Here is an 18,200-nt window from a genome sequence, read left to right as displayed (position 1 = left end):
AATGATAAGGTTGTTTGGCTGCCCGTGATTTGTTAAAAATAAAATCCCTTATTTAGAGAAGACAATGTTTTTTTTTTCTATTCTATTCTATTGAATCATCCTTATGCAAATTTCTAATGATTGAACTGCAGTTTCAACATTTAATGAAGATATGACTAGTTTTATTTTCGGAAACTTAGAAACTATGCCAATTATCTATAATAATTGTGATATTTAAATGCTTATTCCAGAAAACACTGAAAGCTATCTTAAGTATGAAGCTGATGTCACAAAATGAATGTTTTAATCTCACAGATACAACAGCAATCAAAATAACAATAATAAAAAGTCATTTCAAATCCTTAATCTAGGATTACATAAACATTTTTTATTCACAAAAGCATTTTTTTTTCTTTTTTATTAACTTAACAACATGTTGTTTGTTGACAGACGTTGTTATTATTAGAAAATATGCAAAGCAGCATGAATATTTGTAACGGGGATTTCAACAAGTCTATTCAAGCCGAAGTCTCTCTACCTTTCTTGGTAACAGATGATGAGTCAGAGTGAGAAGCCAACCAGAAAATCAAGACGAGAAAAAAAAAAACACCCAGCCGTAGCAGGACAAGGCTGCTCAGACAGCGCGCCTGGGTTTTCCTTCCAATCACTTTCAGTTCCGTCTGACTCAGATCCGTGAAAAGGGTCAAATCTCAGAGACTTCAGTCATTACTGCGAAACAACCTCCATCCTGTTCTAACAGAAGGTAAGCTTCCTCGCTCATCCTCTCTTCACTTTCTGACAGAGCAGCATCAGTGTCCTGACGAGGTGTTTGTGTTTCCAGGTGTTTGTGTTTGAGTGAAACATGTCTGACCCAGAGATCCCAACCCAACCTCTTCTTGAACAAACAGTCGTCAATGTGGGCCCGCCAGCTCAGGGGTAAGAAGGGGGAGATGTTTATGTTTTTCACCATCAAAATTCGTGAATTTATGTTTGTATTTTTATATAGCCACGCTGTTGCTGTGATGTTTTTATTCAATGCTTTGTTATTTAAAATCCTCCTCCTTTTGGGATCCAAAAAGATCGGTTTTGTTCTACGTCATTGTAAAAAATATTGGGTTAACTTATTGAAACGAGGCAGTTTGGATATAGTTTATTTTCCAGCTAACTTTCTCTTCTAAATAATGTGAGGAACAACTTACTTCTGTAAATCACTGCTTCGCTGTTTATTGATTTCTTATATAGTATTTATTGAATTCCTTGGACATTTTAAAATGGTGGCAATCAGCAGCGTCAATGGATAACCTATTACATTTATTTCCATCTTGCAGTTAAAAACGTTTGAAAGTAGGATGCGATATTGGAACTGAACCAGACAAAAGAAAAAAAAACAACTACATTTACTGATGGCAGATGAACTTACATTTGAAATGATACATTTTATGGTCCATTATGAAGGTTGTTACTCTGCCCACGTCTGTAAAAGTCTTAGAAAAATTTAGTATGAACAAATACTACGTTAGGGTGTTTTTGAAATCCGAGAAAGTGGTTTAGTCTGTGGTTGTGGGTTTTAGTATAATTCAAAAATGTATTAGGACGCTCAGAGGAAGTATATTTTTTAAAAGTCATAAGAAGCTACGGTTGATTTAAAAACAAAAAAAGAAAAGAAAATTTCCCAAACTTTCTTTTATGCATCTGGTTAGCAACAACTGATGTCATCTGTGGGTGTATGTGGTGAATACCCTGAGCTAAGTTCCTCTTTTAGAGAACATTTTATTAAAAGAAAAAAAACCATCTGGTTTTTATTTACAAACTTTGACTCCAGAATTGCACATTTCTTTTACCTTCTTTTACTTAATAACAGAACAAACAAAAACAAAAAAACCTCTTCTCTCCTCCTTGCGTCTCTTTTCAGCCCGTCGTCCACCCGGGCCTACAAGGTGGCAGGATTCACCCTGTTGGCCTGCGTGCTGATCATGGGTCAGGCAGCGATCGCCTACCTTCTGGTCAACCAGGGGAACGACATCAAGAACCTGCAGGATCAGAACAACAACATGAACATGAAGATGACCAATGGAGGATCTGGTGAGGAGGCAACGTTCAGTTCACATTAGGAGCATTGTATTGTAATCTACACTTTTTTCTTTGCTGTGAGCACATAATGAAAGGTCAACTGTATTAGTAATTTAATGGGGTTTTTTGAACATTAGTCACAGCCAAGGACATAAAAATGGAATAAATTATGTTTTAGTACTTTTGGTCCTTTTACTTTCGGCACATGGTTATCACTAGCCTAACCTGTTAGAAAAATAAAAGTACACAGTGACTTATATAGAGTTCCCTATTCAAAACGAAGCATATGCAGGGTTTTCTTTTTCTGGTTAAATTGTTCAGGATTTCAAATGTTCTTTGTTGGAAAACCTAGTTTTGTTTCCCCATCAGCAGCAGCACAGCAACAGCTTCTGAATCAGAGCTTGTGTTGCCATAAAGAGCAAATACTGTCAATTACAGCCAGCAGTTTTTGGGTTCCAAAAAATGTAACTTTGCTGTGGTAAATTTGGCTTCAGTTATGTTAATTTAAGTCCTATGTCATAGACAGCACCAATATGTATCTCATAAAGAATTATCAAGACTCTCTGCATGAAGAAATACTCAAAGTTTTATCCAGAATAGCCAATAGTAACAAAAGTAACCTACTTCTTCTATAATCTATTTAAGTATTGTGTGACAAGCAAACAATATCTGATCGCAAACCATTAAAAAGAAACCCACAATTGCATATTTTATTAGCAGCAGACTTTGTTAAAATCCAGGGAAATCGGTTTTAATGCGTGTTTTTGGATCATTGTTCTGCTGTCTCAAAGTTTCAAGTATCACACCTGAGCTGTCACCCTCACATAAAGGGAAATTGATAATAATGTTCAAGAACAAACAAGAAAAAATCCTCACAACATTCAAGCGAAACACTAAAAGTTTATAAGGAGGCCTCTGTAGAGGACATGTTCTCGCTGTCTCACATGCCGCTTGTATTTTGGTCTGCAGCTTCGGTGCCTGTGAGGATGCACATCCCCATGAGCCCTGCAATGGAGATGATGGATACCTCCATGGAGGTAAAAGATTATCTTAGTCCTCTTCCCTGACTCCCTCCCTCATCAATAATATGTATTCTTGAAGTAAATGTCATCTTTTATTTTTGTCAAACCAAGTCGTCTCTTTAATTTTTAATTTTTTTTTCTTCTTTGCGCTGCAGGAGGAATCAAGCGGAACTAAAAAACCCAGTACGTTTCTGTTTAAATTACATTCTTCCACGCAATTAATGGGATAATCTTGTCTACATAACAAACAAGCAAGTGTGATAACACATTTTTAAATGCCTTTTCCTTCCAGCCACTCCCATCACCCAGTGCCAGCTGGAAGCTGCTGGTGTGAAGCCAGGCCCGATGCCTGGCTTCTCCCCCACGTGCGACAAGCTGGGTCGGTACGTGCCCCAGCAGTGCTTCCAGGGCCAGTGCTGGTGCGTGAACCCAGCCGACGGGCAACTGATTCCCGGAGACAGGAGCTGCATGAGATCTGCCTTTTCTGGTGAGACGGCGTGGCTGTCAGATTTTTGTCAAATAAATATCGGAAATGACTGCACTTTGTTTTATTTTATCAATTGAAAAAATAAATGTTAGATCTAAAATTTGTTTTATATATAAAAACTTCATAGTCATTTTTAAAGTATTAAATAGTATTAATATTTTGTTTTTTATAGAAAAGAGGATTATTTTAAGTATCCTGACAAAAGGGTAAGAGGTTACTGACATTTAAGTGTTTGTTTTTGTAGGAGGCCTGATGACTCTCAACCAGAATTTGGTGAGTTAACATTATTTATAATAACACAAAAGTATTTGAGCCCTAACATGCTGTTCCGATTGAGATTATGTGTTTCAGAACTTCAAACAAATTTTAATGCCGCGCACAGTTTTCCTGAGCAAATACAAAAGATGATTTTTTCTATTAAGGGAAAAAAAATAATTTGATCCAAACCAACCTGGCACACGAAGATGGAACTGCTGACTCTTAAACTGGTTGTTCCGTCTTTGGTGACAACAGCTGTCAATAAGCTTTTGTGGTAACTAGTGAGTGGAGGGATTTTTGCAGGATTGTTTTAATTCAGTTTCATTCAGATTACTTTCCCAGTTAGCTTAGTTATAGCTAGGCCTCCTTCATGACTTTCTACAAGAGAGTGGCCCTTTATAGTTTGACTAGTTCAAGCGTTTCTTGTGACCTTTTTCTTACAGATGTCTAAGAATAGACATATTCTTAGTCACTGACTGTGTTCATCTCTTCTTGACTGTTTATAGAATCGACTTTGATTGGTCGCTATTTCACGTTCTCAGACAGGTTCTGTTTAAGTGGTTTGTTGATTATACTGATTGTAATCAGGTCTGGGTGTGGCAGTGAAAGGAAACCAGCTTCTAAAACGGGTTTAATTTATCATTTGACAAGGTGGCAGTTACTCTTTTATATGCAGCCAGATTGGTTTGGATCAATTTTTTCCCCCTCAGTGAATGACATCATCATTTAAAAACTGTATTTTTGTCTAAGTCTATATTTGCTGATAAAATTTGTTTAATGATCTGAATTATTTCACACACACACACACAAAATACTATCTTGATTCAATGCTTTAATTACTTGTGCTATATGTTATTCATGTTTTTATTTTCGGTTGACTGCAGTTTATTAGTAAGTCGAACTAACAGTATAGATTTAACCTTTAGAAAAAAATCTACCCTGCATTGTAAAGGTGTGCTCATATTAAATTTTATTGTTTTTCTTAGGACACAGATGAGGCCTGAATCTCTTCCTAATGAACAGAAACTGACATCAGTTCAATTTTTAATGACATCTTCCAGCTTTGCCAGCTTTTTTTCAACGATTTAAATAAAGATAATTTGGTGTTGGTGTTCATAGTTGCTCATTTTCTGATTGTTAATTGGATTTCCTTCATGTTTTTAACTTTCCTGCAACTTATATGCAAGCAATAAATTGACTTTAGGTCATTTTAACGTGTAAGCTGATATATTTCTCTCATGTGCATCTCATCGATAGCTAAATATTATTTTAATCTGATTCTGTAACAGTAAAAAGAAAACAAAACAGATATTTGGTCCTTGGATGTCAAAAATTAGAAAACCATGTATTGATCTGTATTTTAAAAACAATTTATAACGCAAACACAGTTCTCATAAATTTCTCATTTATTTGAACAACTGAAATAAATCTGTTACAGTTTTGGTGAGTTTTTTTTTTTTTGGGTGACATTTCACTGGAATTTCAATCTTGAGTTTGAGTTGTGCAGGCAGGAATAAAAACAACAGAAAAAAATAAAACTAGTTAAAGAATAATGAAGCTGCGCAAAATAACAATTCCAAGGGAATATGCCTAAAAGCAAAACTGAAAACTTAAAACGCCAAACCCTGCAAAGCAATACAAGCAAAACAAAATGATTGTCAATAGGCACATCTTCGCTTTACCTTCAAAGGCAACTTTAAAACAATTTAACACAATTACACAACCAAAAACTATTTCAAATCAGATTTTCTGCTACGGCTTGATCTTCATAACAGATGTGCCCTTTTAAATTGCAATGCAAACTATCAGTGACGTAAAAAATCCACATGCTGCTTTACAGTCATTGCTTTGTTGAAGATAAAACTTACAGAGTTAAAGGAGATGTTTTTGAAATGCAGATGGGGAAAAATGTGATATTTTCAACCTATTTCTATATATTTTTTAAAATATCTTCCAATTAATCACAATTCAAACTTTTGACATTAGAATATCTATAAGGGGCTCTGTCATTTAATTTGCATTCTAAAAGATAAGAAACTTAGTGCAGTTTGAATAACTTCAACAATCTTTCAACCAACCAGCAGGGGGCGTTTTAAGATAAAGTGGACACATGCAAAACAAAGTGACATTTTTCTTCAAATATGTTAAATATCTAAGAAACAGGTTTTTGACACATCATATGATAAATATAGCTCTGTCAAAAATAACATAACAAATTTAAATCTCTAAAAGAAGTGGAAAAATAAAAAGAATCAACTGGTTTCCAGCATGAAACAGGCAGCCAGATATGTGAGGAAAAGGCTATTGCACACATGGCATGAAATGACATGAGGTCAAGTCCAAACCAGATTAGGCACTCTTACACATACAACAAATTTCCACCGATATTCTCACAAACAATAACACTACATATACGTATTTTTAGCTTTTGTGCACACTTCAAACTCTGGATACGAATCGTTTACAAGCGGAGACGGGAGAGTCGGGCGCATTCAGGGGGGCAAAAATGCGTCCAACTTGTAAAACAGGAAAGTGATTTTAAACATTCAACAAAAACAATAGATACATGAATTCTGTAACCAAAAAAAAGGAAAGTGATGTAGGCAAGCCACTTTATACCATAAATGTTCCATCACCTGCAAATAATAATAAAAGAAAAAAACAGTTGGGATCTGACAGGTTACACACAGAGACATACACTCAGGGCCAGGCTGAGGCGTTTTTACACAGAATAAAAATAAAAAAAAACAGTACATTAATTAAGGCGCCTGTAGGTCATTTCTGATCGACTGAGGGCATGAGATGTTAAAGAAAACTCATAACTGGCGGTGAGAAATACCACAGTGATCAAGCTTCTCCTGGCCAACACATATTTCCAGTTTTCTTTTAACACTTAGGCTGATTCCCATTTTATTTTCTAAAGACTTAAACACAAAAGAGGGGGAAAAAAACAACATGTGATCCAGGTTCTTTTTATACAGGTGAGTAGTTTAAATCCAGCATAAAGTTATCAAATGGAAGTATATGTCTTGACGTTTTACATGATTTTTATTAAACTAAAAAAATAACATCATTTTGGTTCATTGTAGACCGGAAATGCTGGCCTTCATTATTATATATGTACAGGGGAAATATTATCATTTATTTTCAGCATTTTCAGTATGATGAGCAATCAGAGGTGATTTGTTAAGTCTGATCTCTGACTGACTGATTAGTGCGTCTGTAATTAGTCTACCAAGCATATTCTGCCACTCTTTGCTCTTGCATAAATTTTATTTAGCTCGTTCTTAATTAGCTTTATAAAGTACCCAACTTTTGAGTTTTCCCATAAACTGAGATTACATATTCACAAATGTTCTTTTCACTAAATATCTTGCTATTTACTTTTCTTTTATGGCTGTTGGGACACAGAGCAATTGTGATTATGAGCATTATTATATGTTGAAACGAAACGATTTTTTTTTCCCCCCTCATTTTTGTTAGATAAAATTTTCACAATGCGTTTCCATTTCCATCACTGGGGATTCTCCCAAAATATATATCAATATTTTCTCCTTTTTGAAACTGCAGATATTTCCATTTTAATACTCATTAAATGCTCCCTGCATTTAGTATGAATTTAGCTCAACATGACACACAAAAAATAGCCCACAATTATCAAATTGGGACCGAGTGTTATACTGATCAATACAGAAAGTAGATCACAGCTGTACCAGCGCCACTTTGATGTTGTAAACTTTCTCTATTTTGCCACTTTCTTCTCATTTACGTCGTCCTTTCAGGTTCTGTATGTATTCCTTGACGGTGTTTTCAATATTTGGAACAGCATAGTTTTGTGCTGCGTATATCCCTGTGCATGTTCCTATTGCAACACCCATCAGCGCCGAAGAGCGTAGCCTGGCAACCACGTAACCGGCCAGGAAACCCTTCAAGAAAGGAGAAGCGAGCAGGCTGCCTCCCTGGAAAAGACAAGAAGAATCAGACTGGTGGTTTCTCCAGATGACTGACAGTAACATGCACTCACAACCCAGCCGTCATTTTCAAAGACACCGAAGATTAAGACATTGTTTCCAAGTGAAGTTCAAAGTGAAGATGGCAGGCTGAATATTATTGCACTTATTTTAACCTGATACCAGTAAATAGTAATCTGGAAGTTAAATTTATTTACTTGGATGATTCATAATGTTTAATGAAATAAAACAAACAAAAATATTAATAATCAAATTAAATTGATTGGATGCTAGTCATTTCTCAGCTTTGCCATTTTGTTACTTCTGCAGTTTTGGATGTTTTCTACTGATAAAAAAATATAACAATCAAGCTCGATAGAAGCAAAATATGAACTAGTGAGAGTGAGAGGTGTGTGTGTATAACACTTTCACCCTCAAATATATAACTGTCAATATTTTTACAGACTATTTGCCTATGAAATGATGTCCGTGGAAAAATAACCCGAACATGTGCATATTTATCCCAGTGTGAGCCTTACTGGAGGAATCCCAGCTTGTATCTCATCTTCCACCCGTTTCTGGATGTCCTCCAGCTGGTCTTTCAGCTCCACCAGGTCCCTGAGCTGACCCAGAGGATTCTGCATTCACATCCGTAGAAACGCAGAGACAAACGGGTTAGAGAGGGGATTCCTAAAACATGGTTTGCAGAACTAATTCATGATATTAATTTACCACTTTCCTAGTAAATATTCAATTATCGCAAAACTTGTCTTTTTACTGGCTAATTTTAGTTTATTTTTTCTTGTAGTTCTACTGTAATGTGAATTAAGTGTCAGAGAAGAAACCCCGTTATAAGTGACAGGTTTGTATTTCCTGAAACAGTCCGCTTGAGCTCAGAATATTTACATCAATTTGTAAACTAGATATTTAGCTCTAACTAGGCTCAAACTTTATGCCATAAACAAACTTCGGGAAATTTAAGCAGATAAACTGTGACGAAAAAACATCAGCTAAAAGTTACGTTTTTTGTTGTTATAACAGCTTAATAGTGGGTGTAGCATTTGCTATATGTTTCCTGTACTTTAAAGCACTTTACAAGAGTGTACAACTGCGCAAAAACAAATACGAAAAGGCTATTCTGACTGAAATAGCTTGAAGCTAATGCTAACCGACCACATGAAGGGCTACATCAATGACAGGGCGGCTTAAATTTGATATTCACATTCCAAAGCGAGTTTAATGATAAAACACCGACCTTATCATCTGACATTGCTTAGATTTATCCAATAGAGTCTCCCTGGTTGTTTGAGACTAGAAGAACTAAACAGGGAAAGTAAAAACAGTTCTTTTTCTGTTCCTGTAGCTATTAACAAAAATGCAGTTGGTGAATTACCGCCACCAACTGGTTTGGAGGATGTATTGTAATGATGCTGAAACAGATGTCCTGTAAAGCACTTATGTCTCTTTTAGAAAATACACCAAAGCTGGATAAATGTTACACATTATGAATTATGACTGTGAGTTTGATTGAAATTACCCTGCTGTGTTATCATTTGCTGTGCTTTGAAATCCTTTCAAATCCAACAAAAACACTAATTCCCTTTTTTTTTGTGTGTGTTTTTTGTTTTGTTTGTGATTTTAAAATCTAATGAATCTAGCTCTCCTCACTCACTGGTTAAATTAATACAAGCAACAACTGCCATGATTAATAAGCTTTGTGAGTTGATTCTTACTTATGTTACAGTCATTAAGGTCTTTCCATAAATATTGATTTCTTTGTTCTGAGTTTCTCAGTTCTTTCTTGTGTATTTGGTTAGATTTTTTTATTTTGTGTTTTGGTTTAGGTCTCTGTTTGTTCTGTCTCTGTTAATTATGCCCCTTCCTTCAGTTTTTCCTCCTCTTCCTTTTCCAAAAACAACTCCACACTCTTCTTATTCGTTTCCTCTTGTTCTTATTGCTCTCATCACTTGCCTACAGACAGAAAATGAACAGAAATCACCCCGCACACAACTCCGTACCATGTTGTTAGCAGTAATATGCCATGGGGATGCCTTTTTCCATGCAGAGACCAGAGGGCTGTTCAGCGTTTATGAGGAAGGTAATCAATTTTGAGGTCACGCCCTGCTTTGTGTCTAAAGCATAAAATCTATTGAAGATGCTTTGAAGTTTGTAGTTGTAAAATAAGTGAAAATGTGGGCCAGCTAAAGTTTTATTAATACATGCAATTCATTCAAAGATTAGAGCAACATTTTTCAAACTGAAGGCTGGCAGGAACACAATCGGGTTTCTTATCATTGTGATAGATGATGTAGTCAAGTCAAGTTTATTGTTAGGAACAAAATGAAACACTTTGGCAAAAATTCTTTTAAAAAACAGACAGATCAAGATTCACAGAAACAGTTTGACATGCATCAATTTAAGGTTGATGCTAAATTCACATAAAATATAAAGGTTGTAAAACAAACATCACGCCACATAAATATTTTATGATGCCCTATTGGACTGTCTGAGCAGCATTTAAAATATTCTGGAGGGTCATTTTTCTTCTGTGTGTATGAAGTAAAGGCCTGCAGGGCTGATCAAAAGCATGATTTGAAAACAGCGAGAGTGGGAGTGTGCTGCAAGACAAGAGAAAGATGAAGCAATAAGGAAGCAGAGAAAGCTCAGTGGAAGCATCGTTTATTCCGATCAGACACAAAGGTCAAGCAAAAACCGCAGGTGGAAACAAGCTCTAATAGATTTAGACAGATTTACTTTGCTGAAGATGATTTTTCCCACTTTTCACTTCTTCTGTAACCTGTTTAGGACAGAGTGCATTAACATCTCCTCACTCTGGCTTAGATGGAGATGACACATTTTACTGCTGCAGTGGCACTCTGCATACTGTTAGATGAGTTGAAACTCTGTCCCTCTGGGGGGAATTGAGGTGTTTAAGGAGCCATGGAGGTAAGGCGTCTCTGATCTTCACTGCTGTTGATGATTTAGCGCAGTTATTGATTGTGGCTTTGTCCCATTTGGCTGACTAATCTTTGGATGCCTCCATAAAGGAAAGGTCACAGAAGCTTATGGTGCAGGGACTTCTGAGGAAGTGTGTTTATGTACCATGAACATCAAGAAAAGACAAATATATAGGCCAAAGTACATGAAAAGAGTGTTGGGAAAAACATGAACTTATTTACAATCAGGAAAAAAAATGTGTCTTTTATAGCTTTCAGGCTAAAATGTCATCCATTATTTAATAAGCATTTTGGTCCCAAAAATGATGATGATGATATCATGCTTTTATAAGCAGTTTGTAAGTTTTGAGTTTCAGAAATAAATGTGTTTTTAAGCAAAGTTTTTGTATCAAACCCAAGCAACACCAAAGGGTCTTGTGAAGATGATCACAAGAAACTTGACACCGTCAGATTGGACCTGTTCAAAAACAGGCTGAGGGCCACTCAGCAAGGAATTAGCCATTACTTTGAAAGCAACTTTTAAAAGCTATGATACAGTTTGTAAATTCAGGATCAAGGCCTGAATTTCCACAGACGTGTCCAGGGGTTTGTAGACACTAAAGTTAAAAGGTTTGGCCATAATGACAGTCGTAACGTTTGGAGGGAAAAAAGGGATCTTCCAAACCTGAGAACATTCCCACATCTGTGAAGGAGACAGCGCCACCTGTAGACCAGAAGGCACTGCTACACTTTACAAAATGGATGGAATCACGAAGAAAGAAGATTATGTGAAGTTAACGCTTGATTTGAATTTCAGAAAAATTGTACAGAGAGCTGAAGATGTGTGAGCAAGTTGGCCTACAGACTTTGCTGAGTTAGACTAGTTCTGTCTGGGGGAAATGGGTCAAAATTCCAGCAAACTATTTTGAAAAGCTGATGGAACGATAACCAGGAATATTTGGTCAAAGTTATGTGGCTTAAGAAAAGAATTTGACCAAATACTGAAGACTTTTTAAAAATCTTAGAAAGCTAAAAAAGTAATTCAAGAAGAAACTCTTAGCAGGTATTTAAGAAAAACATAGAGTAAAAAAAGGTCAAAATAAAAATAGAGAAAGGTAAATAGTCGTTGATGTCGGCAGTTTTACAAACCCAGTGCCTCAGAATATTAAGGAAAATAACCCAAAACTGCTCTGAACTTTCTTATTTTTCTAATGTTAAAAGTGTTCAATATAAAGTATAAACATTTAAAATTGGCTAGCCTCTCCTAGCCAAAGAAATAAGCAACAGTTATAATTTCCTGACTAATAATTCACTTAAGACTGTTGTACAGATGAGTGCATTAATAAATTACTGCCTTCTGCCTCCCCACCCTCTCTCTCTCTCTGCCTGCTGTGGTATAAACAGACGGCTAATGACAGCATGTGCACTGCTGCATTTGACGGCAATAAACTCTGTTGGATGTTTTACTGATGCGGCGTTTTACGTCATGATGCAAATAGCCTGCAAAGCTTTCCCTGAAAGTTTTACGCTTTAATTTATGTTTTTTTTTCTTTTCTTTTTTTCCAGCTGTGGATCACTTTTGATCCAGGTAATGAAATGAAAGCGTTTCATCAATCATACGCCCTTGCAGTATACCAAACAGCCCGGAGCTTTTCCTCTCAAGCCTCAAGTCTCAAAGCTTTTTAGGAAGCAGCAGGCTTCTTTTTGCGGGTGTGGGTATGTGTGTGTGTGTGTGTGTGTGGGCAGAGTTGGGGTATGTTCAATAAAGTACTCTAATTAACCTGCATGTTCAGTATTCAGTCGGTGTTTTCATTGATGGTCGCTGGCCGCAGCTGCTTTGCAGAGAGGAATGTGACTTGAAAACAGGAGAAGTGGATGGGGAGGGGAAGGAGCTCGATGTAATGTGACCACTTCCTCCCAAAAGTGCATGACTCAGCATTTTCTTGGAACCAACAGATTATCTGCCACATGAGAAAATGAGGAAGTGCAGATGAATTATGGATTATTGTTCTAACTTTTACTGTATGCCCAGTAACCTCAGTTTTTCTTTAATTAAACATACAAATATTCAGCCTTCAAAGAATGCAGGAGCAAGCCAGCTTTTATTGACTTTGGTGGGAGGTGGGGGGAAATGATTTTTATGCACAACATTTCTCTTGACTGTAGCTTTGAATCAATAGCATGGACAGTTCAGATGCACTGCTTTAGCTTCCCGTAAGATTAGCTATTCAATCACTCTACGTATCCCAACCTTTCAACTTTAGATTGATAAACTGAAACAACGTCTTCCAGAGTTCATCTGTACCAAAGAAATGGTGTTCAAACAAATGACAAAGAAAACCTCAAACTTTAAGTGATCCTGTCCACCATTATTTGATTTGGCTAATACATAAAACACCACATTGCAAGGAAATGAAGCTTGTTCAAAGTGGTGGTCAAAACTGGAATAAAGTTTGCGCTTCTTCTTTCCAAATGTGCTAAAGATCCTATAAGAGATATTATCCATTATGCTCTGCCATCAACGCATTAACAGGAGTGTTTAAATGATGTAATGCCAGTAGAGTTTTCCATTCATTTTTAAGATGTGTGTCAATATTTTTCAAGGAACATTTTTAAATAAAAATAAAACAAACTACTCAAAATGCAACCTGACCCTTGTTTTGTTTGTCATTTTAATAAAAGTAATTTTTTTTTTCAATAGACACACAGGTAAGTAGTTATATTCAGCCATCTATAATCTGCTTTCTGATGAGGCAGTCAGATTAAACATGCACTTTAATTTTCTTTTCCTTTCATTAAGCCAATATTTCTGTATTAAAAACACAATTTTTGTCTGACATATTACAGTAATCTTAAAATATTTGTTTTCATTAGCCATTAGTGGAAAATCATCGTAACGGACAGAAATAGCAGTTTTAAAACATCAGCATAAGTGTAGTTACGCTATCTTAGTCAATAGAGACACTGAAATAAGACAATATTCTAATTAAGTGAATATGACTCTCTTATCTGGCAGAAAGGATAACAATATCACTAGACATATTTAGATGTTAAAGGTAGCTTCATTGATTTCCCTGATTTTCCTGACAGTTTGACGTTTATAAAATTACTTAATGGTCCTTTTTTTTTTTTTTTTCATAAGAACATCAAGCAGATTGTTCAGTTCTCTAAGTTGATGGTTTTGATGTCTGTTGCTGACATTTTTAACACAACCAGGAGGTTCTGGCATCCAATTAAGATCCATCATTTCCATTTCAGTGCACAAGGCTCTCTGGCTGCCAGCCACTAATGATCCCACTGTTTGTAAAGTGTTTGTGTGTGGAAGTAAAGTTGTCTTGCTCACATTGTGGGAACTCAATTCTCTTTTCACAGCCGCTGTTTTGGCGACACATCTCAGAATTTCTTATTAAAACAGCAACAGGACTGTGACTATATGGCTGCCGTGAGTTTTAAATACATATCAAGGAAAACTGCTCTTTCTGAACGGAGCCTGAAATAGTAGAGTAAATGAGTATTTTACAGTGTAGGAGTTTGCCCAGGAGGTGGCAATTAAAGGTTTTCGGCTCTGTTGCTTCTCTGGCATTATGAGGCAAGGTAAGGGAAGAGAGGTGCTGCAGCTCCACTGCACCACTCTGCTTTGATAGAGCTAGATTTGTGTGTGTGTGTGTGTGTGTGTGTGTGTGCGTGTGTGTGTGTGTGTGTGCGTGTGTGTGTGTGTGTGTGTGTGCGTGTGTGTGTGTGTGTGTGTGTGTGTGTGTGCGTTTGTGTGTGTGTTTGTATTTGATACATTGTAGGGACCATTTACCTAACACATACAACGATGTGGGGAACGACTGCTCCTTGTGGCTACCACAGCCTGTTTTGGGTTAGAGGTTAGGTTTATGTTGCAGGTGTGAATTGAATTTGGTTAAGGTTAGGTTTACATGTGTGCTCGTAATAATTACATTAAGGGTAAAGGTCATGATTAGGCTATAGAAACAAACGGAAGTCAAAGGAAAGTTCCTGCGAAGATAGAAAAACAAATGTGTGTTTGGGTGTGCATGTGTGTGCATGGTTTACACATTTAATAACTTAAAGAAAAAAAAACCATGAGAACAAAGATTAAAAGAGAAACAGTTGTGAACTGAGGAAGGACTGGAAAAAAAGAGAGAGTGAGAGGAAGACATAAAAAAGAGAGATAGGGAAGAAGAAATGGGTGTGTCCATCCACTGGTTCCACTGGTGTTTCTCACTGGGGTCCTTCCTCTCTCTCTCTCTGTGATGCTGCACTCATTTTACCCACACTCACTTTCTCTGGGTTTGCCAGCACCCTCCCTTCTCCTCTCTGCTTCTCTTCCTCACACACACACACACACACACACACACACACGCACACACACACACCCACACACACACACACACACACACACACACACACACACACACACACACACACACACACACACACACACACACACACACACACACACACACACACACACACACACCGGGGATGCCTGGATCAGTGGAAGCCCTGATCACTGTTAGTCAGAGTCTCTGATCTGCTGAGGGCTTAGCAGGTCTGGCTCAGGCTAAATCAAATACAGAGACTTTTTCAGGACACTGTGATAACATGAATCCTCACTTTTCGGATAGATCGATTTTGGAAGATTACCTTCAGGTTCTGGACTTCATCCCCACAGAGGTGAAGAAGGAAATCAGGGGTATGATGGCAGCTAAAGATATTTCTTAATGCATTTGAGGAAAGCTGTAAATGCTAATCTTATACATATTTTTGTATCTCTGAAAAGACTGGAACTGAATGGACGCAGCTGTTTATTATTATTATTATTATTAGAAATGTGATGTGCTAAATGTGCATGATGCATCTGGGGGAAAAAAGAGTTTTCAACACTTATCAATAGAACATCAACAGGCAATTTAAACAGATTTTAAAAGATAAACTGTAACTAAGATTGAGCTGCAGAAACCAGTCAAACAACCAGCCATGGAGGGGCGAGGGACCCGGGGCCAAGTAGGAGGTGTTGACCTGAAGGGTCAGGGGATCGGCTTTGGCTTCCAGCCCCCTGGACTCCCGGCCAGCTCCATCATAACTGCAGTCCAGCAGCAGGACTACTCGGCCAGCGTTTGGCTTCGCAGGAGGGAAAAGCTCGAACACGTAAGTTCTGAATGCAGAAATGTACTGGAACAATCTGGATGCTGAATAAAGAAGAGGAAGATTCATGTCCTGTAGAGGTCGGAAGGTGTTTTATCTCTGCAGCCACACTGTCTGCTGCTTTATCAGAGCTGTCAGGATGCTAAAGTCAGTGCTGAAGACGTAACTTGTAACCCCTATAGCAGTGGTGTCCAAACTTTTTGCCGTTTTGTACTTTTTGATAAAATACAACACAAAATGTTTTGTACTTTCAATTATAAATGCAAAGACTTTTTTGTTATTTTTACTCGCTAAATAAACTACACACTCTATTTTAATGAAATAAGCAAAACAGCCAGATGTCTGTAGTACTTTGAATGCTTAAAGCAAAAAGGATCTTGGAAAGTTGCCAGATAAAAAAAAAAGAATACAGCAAATGATAGGCTAGATTTTTCATCTTTTTCTGGATTTTTTTTTACAGTTCATGACTCAATCTTGCTTTATTTGTCCAAGTTTATTAAATAGGATGTACATTTTTAGTAAAGGTCACTGGATGTTTTTGGTCCCCATTACTAATAACTTAAGCCAAATCCTGAATGAATACTTTTTTATTGCACATTAAATTTTCTATTTTAACATTTTAAGATTTTACCATCCAACCAAGTTTAGATTATTCTTGAAATGTGATCAAGGGCCTCAAACGCCCCCCTGGCCACACGTTGGACACCCCTGCCTTATAAGCTAAATCATCAAAATGCTGTTGCTAAAATGAATGGGGCTATGTTTTAACTGTGGAATGAAATTTATTCAATCAATTTATAAAAAAATTGTGAGTGTTTGGTAGCGGCAGCATCATAATGTGAGCATGTTATTTTCCAGCTGGGTCGGGGAAACCTGGTGATTGGGTGATATTTCATAACAATTTGTTCAGGGCTAGATAAACAAAGAACAATAGCTATAAATTTATAGCTAGAGTTGCAATGGAGTGGTTTAGAAAAAAATCTGAGTATGGCCCAGTCAAAGTCCACACCTTATTCAAAGAGAAAGTCTATGGCAAGAGTCTAAAATTGATGTTTAGTGACTACATCTCATCTGACTAAGCTTGAGGGTTTTTTAAGGTTTTATTTGGCTGCAGTGCATTTGTATTTGTGGTCAGAAAGGGGAATAGGTTGTGAGAGAGAGGGAAGACATACGACAAAGTTCATCAAACCATGAGCATGTTTTCCTTTTTGAATGCTGTGACGCATATCAGTCATGTGCTATTTTATATTTTTCAAAAATCATCGCCATGAGTTCTTTGCACTCGGTGAGAAATTTCCTCACACAAGCTGCTTCTTAAACTCATTTTTTTTTTACTGTTAGTGTTTTTGTTCATTACCAGACAGAAGTCAGGAGCAGCTCTGGAGGCTCCCCGCCTGCAGGTAAACAGAATCAACATTCAACGTTAGGCTCCTAAGCGTGGAGATTTAGCGTCAGGGAAAAGTGTAGAAAAGCTGCGTGCTGAATATTTGATGGTGGAGGCGAACAGCGTCTGGTCCTGGGAGTCGCTTCCCAGTCTGTCTGCATAATCAACTGGGATGATGAAGCAGCCTGTCTCCCTGTCTGCAGTCTCACAGAGAGGAGACAGAAGTTTAAGTGTAAAAAGGTTTTCTGGACAAAAAAAGTTTTTTTTTCTTGTCTACAAATGCCAGATCACAGACACGCTGAACCTGGCAGCAAATTCTTTTTTCATTTTCTGCAGACCAAATGCGCCACATACACATATATGTAGGCTCTTTATGCATTATTAAACAGTAGCTAAAGTGGACCTGAACTTTACTGCTGCTGGAAATGTTTTTCATAATTTTTTCGATCCTATCGCAGCATTTGCTCCCCTTTTGTCCAAGAATAGATTATAATTCTGTTATTAGTCTATAAAGCACTAAATGGTCATTTCTAAATAGGGGTCACCAAGTCTCCATAGCAACTACTATATGCTATGTTAAGCTGTTATTTCAGATGAATATTTGTATGTTTAATTAAACAAAGACTGAGGTTACTGGGCATGCAGTAAAAGTTAAGACAATAATCCATAATTCATTTCTCATTTTAAAAGCTTTTTCAACAATCAAACGCAAATATCTAACTCTTGCTACATTGTCAAATCTTAGAGTTCAAATGACACTAAGATTCAGCTTTTTGACAATAAACCCTTCAGGCTCCAGAGTGACTTAAAACAAAGGATGAATATGAGGAAAAGCACTTAATGCAAACTGTTATGAATGATGAAGGATATGTGAGTCTGCGGGTCTGTTTCTGTCTCAAAGGCCCAATATACTTTGTGGAGTGCATCTTATCAATAACCCTTTAAAACACCAGATTTTAA

General features: G+C 37.0%; 3 protein-coding genes across 3 annotated transcripts in view; 2 read left to right on the top strand and 1 right to left on the bottom strand.

The window, feature by feature from the left end:
* Nucleotides 1-588: 588 nt before the first annotated feature.
* On the top strand, nt 589-5,258 carry LOC145555105 (uncharacterized). Its single transcript, XM_081616421.1, has 8 exons — nt 589-742; nt 821-915; nt 1,892-2,061; nt 3,019-3,086; nt 3,227-3,254; nt 3,364-3,558; nt 3,803-3,831; nt 4,803-5,258. The coding sequence occupies exons 2-8, from the start codon at nt 842-844 to the stop codon at nt 4,818-4,820; spliced, it is 582 nt and encodes a 193-aa protein (XP_081472547.1). The 5' UTR covers nt 589-742; nt 821-841; the 3' UTR covers nt 4,821-5,258.
* On the bottom strand, nt 5,213-9,180 carry LOC145555106 (SLC35A4 upstream open reading frame protein-like). Its single transcript, XM_081616422.1, has 3 exons — nt 9,022-9,180; nt 8,306-8,404; nt 5,213-7,775 (listed from the first exon to the last, which is right to left on the bottom strand). Exons 1-3 carry the CDS (start codon nt 9,034-9,036, stop codon nt 7,578-7,580), a joined length of 312 nt encoding a protein of 103 aa, XP_081472548.1. The 5' UTR covers nt 9,037-9,180; the 3' UTR covers nt 5,213-7,577.
* A 6,360-nt stretch (nt 9,181-15,540) lies between these two features.
* Nucleotides 15,541-18,200, top strand: part of LOC103476419 (inactive phospholipase D5) — a 51,058-nt gene continuing 48,398 nt past the window's right edge. Inside the window, exon 1 of the mRNA XM_008428737.3 lies at nt 15,541-15,859. Coding sequence (XP_008426959.2) covers nt 15,689-15,859 — 171 coding nt within the window. The 5' untranslated portion in view covers nt 15,541-15,688. The remainder of the gene's footprint in view (nt 15,860-18,200) is intronic.

Source organism: Poecilia reticulata, chromosome 15 (genome assembly GCF_904066995.2).
Source record: "Poecilia reticulata chromosome 15, P_reticulata-male-v2, whole genome shotgun sequence".
In the NCBI taxonomy this organism is placed as follows: Eukaryota; Metazoa; Chordata; class Actinopteri; order Cyprinodontiformes; family Poeciliidae; genus Poecilia; species Poecilia reticulata.
The sequence above is the reverse complement of the archived record's forward strand: the minus strand, read 5'-3'. Positions and strand labels throughout refer to the sequence as shown.